The 12,209-nt window shown below is 39.0% G+C and overlaps 1 protein-coding gene across 3 annotated transcripts in view; it reads left to right on the top strand.

Moving 5' to 3' along the window:
* taf2 (TAF2 RNA polymerase II, TATA box binding protein (TBP)-associated factor) overlaps positions 1-12,209 on the top strand; it is a 103,057-nt gene that overhangs the window by 12,848 nt on the left and 78,000 nt on the right. For all 3 annotated transcript variants that reach the window (XM_080193590.1, XM_080193589.1, XM_080193591.1), the window contains 2 exons: positions 3,893-4,034; positions 9,229-9,460. In XM_080193590.1, the coding sequence (XP_080049716.1) occupies positions 3,893-4,034; positions 9,229-9,460 (374 nt within the window). The remainder of the gene's footprint in view (positions 1-3,892; positions 4,035-9,228; positions 9,461-12,209) is intronic.

Here is a 12,209-nt window from a genome sequence, read left to right as displayed (position 1 = left end):
ATTGGAAGAAATTGTTTAATACAGGGTTATTAAGGGGTGGCAGGATGATACAGTGGTTGGCACTGCTGCCTCTCAGTGCCAGCGATTCAGTTTCAATTCCAGCCTCGGGTGACTGTCTGTGTGGAGTTGGCATGTTCTCCCTGTGTCTGTGTGGGTTCTTCCAGATGTTCCAGTTTCCTCCCACTGTCCAAAGATGTGTAGGTTAGGTTGATTGTCTGTGCTAAATTGCTTTTTAGTGTCCCAACGTATATAGACTAGAGTGTAAATACGTGGGGTTAAAGGGTAGACCTGGGTAAGAGTTGTTGCAAACTTAATGGGCTGAATGGCCTCCTTCTGCGTTGTAGGGATTCTATTTTGATCTGGAATATATTGCTTGAAAGAGTGGTAAAAAGAGACTTGTACTGACTTTCAAAAAAACCATAAAAAGAAGAAATTTTTGGGACTCTAGGGAAAGAGCAAAGGTATGGAATGGGAAAGCTTTTTCAAAGAGTTGACATTGATATGGTAGGTGGAGTAGCCTCCTTCCATGCTGAATAATTCTATCTCAGCTTGGCTCAGTTGATAGAATGGAATCATTTGAATGAAACATTTCTGGCTTCAAACCCCTCCCAAGACGAATCTCACAATCTTGGCTGAAAATTCATTGCAATAGTGAACAAGAGCTGCATTGTTAGATGTTCAATTTTTCAGCTGGTACACTAAATTGAGGCCTAGTCTGCTGATTTGAATGGTCAGGAAATAAAATCTGGTGCTATTATCCTGGTTATGATGTATCCCATGAACAGCACTATTAAAAGTAGAGTAATTGAACATTTACCTAATCTGTTGGACTTTGCATGCAAGTTGGTTCTGTGGTTGTTTATATAATCAAATGGCTGTACTTCAAAAGTAATTCTTTGGCTGTGAGGTGCTGTGTATGTAGAGAGTGTTCTGAAATATTTTGGGGATATGAATGGTGTTATGCAAGTGCAATATTTTAATGGAATTATTTACAGACCATAGATTCAACTTGCAGTATAACACACTAAAGTACCTCTTTCCTACAGTCCCAAGCCCAAAATTCTAGTCGCTGTTGCAATCAAACCCCTGGACTCTTTCTCTTTTGCTTTCTTTGTCCCCTCCGACCTAAATAGATCTGCTGCATAACCTGAAGTTCACTTCTCCACCCCTCCCAGTACTGTCTCAAAAAATCACCACTGCTGCCAAACCTAATGATAGCCTAACTTGTATTGTTAAAACTCGTAATATCTACCAATTCTACAAGCGTAAGATCTCTACCAGTGCCCTGCCAAGTAAGAGAACCTCCACTGATTTGCATTTTTTGTGTAAAGATGTATTGTGCTTTGAATTTGATCTCCAAGAAGTTGTAAATATTCTATGTGCTATATAACAAAATGCAATTTGGCTTAACTGTAAAATAAATAAAAGAAATGTTTGCATTTGTAGAATGCCTTTCATCACCTAAGGATAACCCAAAGTGCTTTACAGCCAATGGAATTTTTTTCAAGAGTCGACGCTGTTTTAATGTCAGAAAGCAGATAATTTGTGGACAACAAACTCCCACAAAGAAATGTGATAACCAGATGATCTATTTTTTAAGTTATTGATGAGGAATAAATATTGACCAGAGCACAACAAATAGCTCTTGCTCCTGCTTCTCTTTGCAATAACGCTATAGGATCTTTACTTCTACCTGAAATAACAGACAGAATCTCAGTTTAACATCCCATCTGAAAATTGGCACCTCTGACAGTGCAGCACTGAGGACTGCACTGGAGTGTCAGCCTTGATTTTTTTGTGCCACAAGTCTCTGGAGTGAGACTTGAACCTACGGCCTTCTGACTCAGGTGAGAATGCTCCCAACTGAGCTAAGGCTGACATCAGTCATCTTAATACATTTTGTATTATATGATACAGCACCTAATTGCGCAATTTTGCAGGAAAGTTGCTTTGTATGGTTAAAATGGTGCATCTAATATTAACCGCTCATTCATCAGATGCCCAAATTACTAGCACTGTTTAAGTGTAAAGCTTCCCTATGTATCGCTTCAAAGTATATAGAAACAAACGCAGCCATTTGGAATGTTCAGTGAAACCATCTGTCAGAACCTTGCCAAATAAAAAAGGACTAACCAGGGTTCTACAGTTTGAACAGCATTTTAACTTTGGACTTAATCCATGGTTGCTTAATAGCAGTAGAAAATTTCTGTCAGCAAAGGGACAGTTTCACTAAGAGCAGAATAATATAGTGTGTATATTGCTATCATCATTGCTGTGATGGTGGAAGGAAAATTTTCAGACTGGAGGCCAGTTACCAGTAATGTACCACAGGGGTCAGTGCTGGGTCCTCTGCTATTTGTGATTTTTATTAATGACTTGGAAGAGGGGCCTGAAGGGTGGGTTAGTAAATTTGCTGATGACACCAAGATTGGTGGAGTAGTGGATGAGGTGGAGAGCTCTTGCAGGCTGCAAAGAGACATTGATAGGATGCAGAGCTGGGCCAAAAATTGGCACATGGCGTTTAACCCTGATAAGTGCGAGGTGATTCATTTTGGTAATTCAAACTTGAATGCAGATTACAGGGTCAACGGCAGGGTTCTGAGGAATGTGGGAGAACAGAGAGATCTTGGAGTCCATATCCACAGATCTCTGAAGGTTGCTACTCAAGTGGATAGACCATGAAGAAGGCTTATAGAGTGTTAGCGTTTATTAACAGGGGGTTTGAGTTTAAGAGCTGTGGGGTTATGCTGCAACTATACCGGACGTTAGTGAGACCACATTTGGAATATTGTGTTCAGTTCTGGTCACCTCACTATAAGAAGGATGTAGAAGCATTGGAGAGAGTGCAGAGGAGATTTACCAGGATGCTGCCTGATTTGGAGGATAGGTCTTATGAGGAAAATTTGAGGGAGCTGGGGCTTTTCTCTTTGGAGCAGAGGAGGATGAGAGGTGACTTAATAGAGGTTTATAAGATGATGAGGGGGATTGATAGAGTGGATGTGCAGAGACTATTTCCTCGGGTGGATGTAGCTGTCACTAGGGGGCATAACTATAAGGTTCGTAGCGGGAGATATAGGAAGGACGTCCGAGGTAGATTCTTCAGTCAGAGTGTGGCTGGGGTGTGGAATAGACTGCCTGCTGTGGTAGTGGAGTCGGACACTTTAGAAACTTTCAAGCGGTTATTGGATAGGCAGATGGAGCACACCAGAATTATAGGGAGTGGGATAGCTTGATCTTGGGATTGGACATAGCTCGGCACAACATTGAGGGCCGAAGGGCAAGTACTGTGCTGTAAAGTTCTATGTTCTATCACTATAAAATAACATTTTCATTTGATTTACTGGGTAATGCCATGAGGTTTACCAATATATTCAAAGGAATGTGTTTATTATTCTGTGAATCTGCCAAATAAATTTCACGCTGCATTGATGTTACACTTTTTCAAAATAGAAAGAACCAAAGGCAGTCACTTGGATTGCACATAGTCCCGTGGCAAATCAATGCATCTCACTGTTGTAGCCCTGATTGTCCTTGCCAGTCAACCTTAAAAAGGGAAAGGCAGGGTTTTGACTGGTCCCTGTACTAATAGAAAACAGAAGCTAACAATTGCTTGTTTGACTAGATTGGTGTCTTCCTTAAGGAATGGATTAGACAGCAGTCACTATAGAAAAACATCCAAATAGTAATTTGCTTTTGATTATTCAGATTATTTTTAACATGTTGTTTCTGAGCTGTGATGTAAAAGTGACAGAGCAGATAATCAGTTCACTATCACAATTCTGTACTATGTCAAATTTGCATATTAGTGCAATGTGTTAAAGTTTTTGTTAATTACACAGAAATTTTGTGGTATATTATCTCGACACTTCTTTTTTCTGTTTGCCATTATTAGAGATGAAAGTCTTGAAGGTATATATAGAATTTTCTTTGGACCAGCCAAAGGGAGGGCTTCATTTTGTCGTGCCCAATATAGAAGGTAGCATGGCTGAGCGAGGTGCACATGTCTTCTCCTTTGGGTATGAAAACTCTACAAGGTGAGTAGGTAAATTCTTTGTTGACTTGAAGATAAGTAGAAAAGTAACTTGCCAAGAGGATGCAGAATCTATAAAGGGATTTGGATAGGTTAGGTGTGTTTGCAAAATTTAGCAGATGGGATATAATGTGGGAAAATGCAAACCTATCCACTTTGGTAGGAAGAACAGAAAAGAATATATTTTAATGGAGAGACCCTGCAGAACCATGTAGTGTGGAGGAACCTGTGTGTCTTGGTACATGAATCACTTAGTATGCAAATGAAGCAAATGATTGGGAAGGCAAATGGTTATTGATGTTCATTGTAAGAGGAATTGAACATAAAAGTAGGGAAGTTATGCTACAGTTGCACAGGTCATTGGTGAGACCACATTTACAATTTTGATTTGATTTATTATTGTCACATGTGTTAACACACAGTGAAAAGTATTGTTTCTTGCGCGCTATACAGGTAAAACATACCCTTTGTAGAGAAGGAAACAAGAGAGTGCAGAATGTAGTGTTACAGTCATAGCGAGGGTGTAGAGAATGATCAGCTTAATGCAAGGTGAGTCCATTCAAAAGTCTGACAGCAGCAGGGAAGAAGCTGTTCTTGAGTCGGTTGGTACGTGAGCTCAGACTTTTGTATCTTTTTACCAAAGGAAGAAGGTGAAAGAGAGAATGTCCAGGGTGCGTGGGCTCCTTAATTATGCCGGCTGCTTTGCTGAGGCAACGGGAAGTGTAGACAGAATCAATGGATGGAAGAAGGCTGGTTTGCGTGATGGATTGGACTACATTCATGACCATTTGTAGTTCCTTGCTGTTTTGGGCAGAGCAGGAGCCATACCAAGATGTGATATAACCAGAAAGAATGCTTTATATGGTGAATCTGTAAAAGTTGGTGAGAGTCGCAGCTGACGTGCCAAATTTCCTTTGTCTTCTGAGGAAGTAGAGGCATTGGTGGGCTTTCTTAACTGTACTGTCGACATGGGGGGACCAGGTCAGGTTGTTGGTGATTTAGACACCTAAAAACTTGAAGCTCTCGACCTTTTCTGCTTCGTTCCCATTGATGTAGACAGGGACATGTTCTCCTTTATGCTTCCTGAAGTCAATGACAATCTCCTTCATTTTGTTGACATTGAGGGAGAGATTATTGTTGCTGCACCAGTTCACCAGATTCACTATCTTATTCCTGTACTCTGTCTCGCTATTGTTTGAGATCCAACCCACTATGGTGATGTCGTCAACAAACTTGAAAATTGAATTGGAAGGGAATTTGGCCGCACAGCCTTAGGTGTATAAGGAGTACAGTAGAGAGCTAGTGGGGCACCATTGTTGAGGATGATCATGGAGGAGGTGTTGTTGCCTATCCTTACTGAAATTTGAGTTAGAAAGTTCAGGATCCAGTCGCAGAAGGGGGTGCTGAGGCTCAGACCATGGAGTTTGGAGATGAGTTTCGTGGGAATAATAGTGTTGAAAAATAAGCTGCAGTCAATAAATAGGAGCCTGACATAGGTGTCCTTGTTATCTAGGTGTTCCAGGGTTGAGTGCAGGGCCAGGAAAGTGGAGTCTGCTGTGGACTTGTTGCAGTGCTGAGCAAACTGTAGTGGATCCAGGTAGTCCGGGAGGCTGGAATTGACTTGTGCCATGGCTAACCTTTCAAAACTCTTCACAATGGATGTCAGAGCTACTGGCCAATATTCATTAAGGCACTCTGCTTAGCTTTTCCTAGGTACCGGGATGATGGTCGTTTTCTTGAAGCAGATAAGGACCTCAGAATATTGTGTATAGTTTGGTTTCCTTATTTATGATAGGATATAATTGCAGGTTCACTTGACTGATTTCCTGGGATGAAGAGTTTATCTTTTGAGGAAAGTTTGAGCAGGCTGGTCTGTATCCATTGGAGTTTAGAAGAACAAAAGATGATCTCGTTGAAAACATAACATTTTGAAGGGACTTGACGGGGAGGATGCTTCCCCTGTGGGGGAATTGAGAACAGTGGACTGTTTAAAAATTAGGGATCTCCAATATAAGACTAAAGAGAAGGAAAATTTTTTTCAGAGGTCGTTAGGCTGTGGAATTCTTTCCAGAGAATAGAGGAGGCTGGGTCATTGAATATATTTAAGGTCCAGTAAGATGGATTTTTAATTTACAAGCTGAGGGAAATGGTAGATGGACAGGAAAGTGGAGTTGAGGATACAGCTGTGAGCATGTTGAATGGCTCAAGGGGCTGCATGGCCCACTGTTGTACCTTGTTCTTGTGTTCTGTCGTTTAGATCAGAGCTTCTTAACCAGTGTGCCGCAAAAGATTCAAATTATCAAAAATTAATGCAAACTAAATTTAATCTTCATTTTCAGCTCTGTGGTGTGCTTCTGTATGTCCTGAGGAACATTGAAAGATCGAAGATAGGGGCAGGAGGAACCTTTGGTCTCCCATGCATGGGCTGGCTGGGGAAAGGCCACACATACGTAGTTTGAATTTTTTACATTGGTCAAGTCCATGTGCCTGACCAAGTAGAAGAAATCCGAACTGTACATGCACAATACAGATTCCAACATAAAACAATCTGAACTGTGTATGTGCAGCTCTTTCCCCGCTGGTGCTTGAGTGGAAGATCCCAGGTTCCTTGGGATCTGGAGGTGCTGACCAAGGTGATGAAGGCCCTGTGAGCCTGCACAGAAAGGAAAAACACACAAAGAGCACAACAACCCTGAGAAGAAGTGTAGGAGACAGGGATTTGTCAAGATAAAAGAGGGAGAAGGCAAGAGAAATAAACAACATTCCCAATAATAGAAAAAGACAGGGATAAGAAACAGAAACCAATAAAGTTAAAAGGAGAAATAAGATCCAATCAGAGGATGGGCTGCAAGAAGCAGACCTTAAGTGAAGCAGACTGTGGAGAAGCCCCAGTAGTTGAAAGACCTCAGAGGAAGCCCAAAAGATCTGGGAAGGTATCTGATGGTTGGTAACTCAATGCTGTGTGGTGGTGGGGCAAGGATGCATCTTTGGAGAAGCAGTTCTGGTTTGGCATGGCTGAAGAGTTGAAATTGTGCTTGTAAATTGACACTTTGAAGGCATCTATTGTATAGTGTGGTGTGTTTGACCACATTTTGCCAGGGATAAGTTCTTAAATAGTATTGAAGAATGTTGCTTTGTATCAGCTGTGACCAATAAAATGTAGCCTCAGGAGAAATAAAGCATTGTTCATATGCATTCAGTACAGTGCCATTTCAATATGAAACACCATTTATTCTCCAACAAGGTTATAGAGTATTTCAACTGCCTGAGAAAACAGAAAGTAAAACCAATGTACGATGTAATGTGTGTGCATTTCAGATAATGTGCGGGAGGCAGGCTACCTGATGGCTGAGCTTATAGCGAAATCAAAGAACCCTCGTATCTTTGCTGAAATCCAACTTTGCCGACATGCAAAGCATTGAGAGTAATGTTGGAAACTGATGCTGCGAAAGAAATTGACAAAGCTCCTCTTTGTGATAGTGCAATCAAACGGCATGTAGACAAAATGTCAGTTGATATTGAACAGGTGTTTCAACAGAAATTAGAAATGAGTGGAAAATTTGTCCTGCAGATTGATGAATCCGTAAATATTTGCAGTCACTGCCAGCTCTTAGCTAGTATCAGGTATGCTGATGAGAATTTTATGAAAGAGAATTTCTTCTATTTGCAAAAAAATGGCGGTTATTGCAACCAGAGAGCAAGTTTTTCATGTCACAATTGCTTACCTGGAGGGAAACAATCTTAACCAATCAAGTGCAGTAGCGTCTGCCCAACTGAGCAGCTTTCATGACAGGAGAAGTCAAAAGATTCGCGAGTAGTGTGAAACAACTGAATCCTAACATCCAGGTCAGCCACTGTATCCTGCATTATGAAGCCCTTGTAGCTAAAACATTGCCATCTGAATTAACTGCAGTTAGACCAAACAGTGAAAATCGTGAATTATGTGAAGTCCTTTAAAATTGTGCTTGTTTAACTGTTTTGTGTGAGGAGATGTGAGCCTTGTACTAGGATTTGTTCATGCACTGTTTCGGGGAAAGGTCCTCTCTCATGTTTATGAGCACAGTAATGCACTGAAAGAGGTTTTGGCTTTCTATGAATTGCCACGCAAAGATTTAATACGTGATGACTCTTGGTGTGCTAAGCCTGCAGGGGAAAAATGACAACATTTTGATTGCCACAGATAAACATCAAGGTTTCAAATCAAAATTGACCCTTCGGCAGGAAAATGTAGCAAGTGGATCAGTTGAGATGTTCAAGCTGGCAGCAGCAAATCCCGCTGGTAAAACTTTACTCAGCCTTATCTTCACACATCTTAAAACACCAATTTTGAATGCCAGTTTCCACCATGCGTATGGAAGATTTTGACTGGGTATGTGATAAATTCAGTTTACTTCCTCTTAAATCATCAAAGAAATTATCATTACAAGAACAAGAGGAATTTGCAGAACTCAGGATGGATCATATACTGAAACTGAAATTTGCAGAGATGTTCCTGGACACATTTTGAGTGCAGGACAAGAATATTCATCCATTTCAGATCGTGCTGTAGCAGTACTCTGTGTTTCCAACAATCTGCTGATACCAGTGACGTTCTCAATACTGGCTTATGTGAAAAAAACAATAAAGGAAGCACCTGTCAATAGAACAAGACCTGGAAGTTGCCCTGGCATCAGTTCCTCCTTGGATTAAGAGACTCTTCACTGAGGCAGACCCAGGTGTCACAATGTTATTAAGAGTTCCTCACAGTTTTTCCTTCATGTGCAAACTTTCACATTTGTGAAATGCAAACTTAAGAAAACTGAGAACAGCTGGAATCTTTAATGGGAAATACTTCTACTGTGTACATTTTCAATAAAAATTATTGTATTTGACATGCAACTGGTAAGAAAACTTGCATTGTAAATACATAAACTAAAGAAAACTATATTAAATGGTGACTTAATTTGTTTTTAGGAGATTTTATAGATAAAAGACTTTTGCTAGATGGCAGTTTAGTTGGAGAAAATAGATGTGTCTCAAAAATGTTTATACTATAGAGATGTGCCATGACAAAAAATGTTTAGGAATTGCTGATTTAGAGAGCATTGCAATTGAAACACAGATTTCTATGTTGAGTAACCTTCAGTCTTTGAGCCATTTGGAGGTCAGAGGATCGGCAAGAATTTTGAATGGTTCTGCCATTTCTTTCTACTTTCTAGGTTTTGGTTTCCCTGCGTTGACTCTTACTCTGAGCTTTGCACGTGGAAATTGGAGTTCACCGTTGATGCTGCCATGGTAGCAGTTTCCAATGGGGATTTGGTGGAGTCTGTTTATACCCATGACATGAGAAAAAAAACTTTTCACTACATGTTAACTATTCCAACTGCCGCACCAAACATTTCACTTGCTGTTGGTCCATTTGAAATACTGGTTGATCCTTACATGCATGAGGTGAGTCAAGCTAACATTTGCTGTATTGAAATTTCAAGATGTTTATTCCCAATTTTCTATCTTTAAAGTGCATTTTATATAACTATATTTCCAGTATCTGGAATTCACATGAATGGTTTAAGTTGTGATATGTAACATTTATAAAGTGTATATCAGTTGCCATGTTGAACTTGAGTGCATTTATTAATTACAGCGACAAATATTTGGCTTTGGTAGAATAAATTATTGACTTCCCCCATTTTATGGAATTGATGACAAAGGCTGGTAATTTGTTTGCTTGACTTATTGTGTCACCAAATTGATAAAGTTGGCAAACATTTGTAAGGAAGTTATAAATATTGACTAAGAAATTTTCTATGTAGGATCAGCCTGGCAGGGGGAATGTCCTTCATTTTCTTGTGGATGTAACATGATACATTGCTAAATTATTTTACTTCTGATATCATTATCTTGACCCCCTACCTGAGTTTCTAGAGGAAATCGATATAGACAATAACCATCTTTTCGATATCCAGTTCCTTGACGCTCAGAGAGGAGCAGTGAATTTTCAAGACCGATGTCAGTGTGGGGAGTACAACATATTTTGTTTGGGTATCTCAGTCACATCATTAAATAATTCCCATATCACGTGTTCAAACCAACTGCAGCGTAAAGTTCTTGTAATTTGATTTATGGTCACATGTATTAGCATACAGTAAAAAGTATTGTTTCTTGCATGCTATATAGACAGAGAATACTGTTCATAGAGAAGGAAATGAGAGAGTGCAGATTGTAGTATGTGTAGGGGTAGGGCATGGGTGGGATTGTAGTCGGTGCAGACTCAATGGGCCAAATGGCCTCTTTCTGCACTGTAGGGTTTCTATGATTTCTATGAAAGGGATTTTTAAAAACTTATTCATGTGATGTGTGTGTTGCTGGCTGGAACATCATTTATTGACCATCATTAATTCCTGGACCATTTGAGAGGGCATTTAAATTGCTATGGATCTGGAGCCACATGTAGGATAGGCCAGGTAAGAATGGTAGATTTCCTTCCCTAAAGAACATTAGTGAATCAGATGGAGTTTTACAGCATTAGATTCATGATCATCCAGAGTTTTATTGAATTCAAATTTCACATCTGCTGTGGTAGGATTCAAACTCTGATCCCTAGAGTTTTACTCCAGATCTCTGGATTACTAGTCCAGCAACAATACCACAGTGCTATCCCATATGATAAGCTTGCAAGTATTGACAGTGAAATGGCAGAGATATTCATTGTTTTGCCTAGGTGTTTACTGGGAAGACTAACATGATAGGCATGACATTAGAAGATGAAATCAAGAAGGATACAAATACATTTTTGCTTGAAGGGAAGAAGATAATTGATGGAGTATCTTTAAGATAAAATCCCTGCTCCAGATAGATTGGTTTGGCACAGTGAAAAAAGTTAGGGAAGATCTAACAGAGGCAATAAAAAATAATTAGAAAGGGAATAGTGCTAGAGGATTAACGTATAGTTAATGTCAATCCTACATATAAAAAGGGAGATGGAACAAATCTAGGAAACTACTGAACACTTCAATTAATGTCAGTGGTAGAAAATTTAAGCCTTAAAGATGTGACATGCAACATACAGAAACTGAAAATATAATGACAAAAGGACTGCAAAATTTGAATGTGCAAAGATGGGCAGACATTTGTACTTGTAGATTTGTATTTTAAATTTGGAGCACTTAACATGTGCAGCATCTGTATCCTATTTCACATTACCATGAACTCTGAAAAGTGATGCAATAAAGACCAGGGTTTATGCAATAAGCTGCCAATGCCATGCTGTTAAATATTAATAGCTATTAAATTCAATTACTATAGTGCAAAGTACTCAAGTTTGAACACCAAAAATGTGCCCATAATGGTTTAAAAAAATTGACAACTGTATTTTTCAGAAAGCATGTCAATGCTTGTTAGCAATATCACTATTTTTGTGAAATGTTAACTTTGTTAACTGTAGAAGTTTATGTTTAGTGGCATGCGTTGTCATGGTTATTCTAATGGTGACCATGATGTAATGGTTGCAAAATACATTGAAGTGGCCACTTGGTGAGTTTGTAGAATGCTGTTTGTTTTTATCCAGAAGATAATTGGCAGCCGGATGCTGCTGCGTAATTTATGACATTTCTTACTAGAATACATTACATTTAAAGTACGGCTTGTATAACAATGTCTTCCATCCATTTTGTGTTGTAACTGATCATGAATAAAGTGCAGCAACATAAAATACTGAGTTAATGTGAGAGATTTAATTTTCATTTAATTTATGCAGTACTTCATATTAGTGAAAGTAATATTTAGTTTCATGTGTCTGAGCTAATTTTTGTTTCAGTACACAGCACCATTTTGGGACTAATATTTCATATTAGCGAAACCTTTCATGCTGTGGCATCAGTGGAACTAATTGTTTAAGAAAAACAAATTTAAATTTTAGGAAAAATCTTGCAGTGATAAAGTCTGTGCAATAATTAGCATGCTGCATTATAGTATAAACTGTTCATTTTATTTATGTTGCTTATGTAATTTCATTTAACAGTGCTGCTTATGTAATAATTTAATGGTTGACTTTCTTTGACTTTTATTCTTTGCCTGTTAAAACAAAATTGTGAATTGCATTGTTTCATAAATGTTTAATATTTTAGTCCATTCTTTTTCAGTGCTTAAAATGATCTTGAAATGAGACTTTTAATTTCATAAAAATATTAATTTTAACCAC

Source organism: Carcharhinus amblyrhynchos, chromosome 8 (genome assembly GCF_965287045.1).
Source record: "Carcharhinus amblyrhynchos chromosome 8, sCarAmb.v2.hapA, whole genome shotgun sequence".
NCBI lineage: Eukaryota > Metazoa > Chordata > Chondrichthyes > Carcharhiniformes > Carcharhinidae > Carcharhinus > Carcharhinus amblyrhynchos.
Note: the sequence above shows the minus strand (reverse complement) of the source record. Positions and strands in the feature narration are given on the sequence as shown.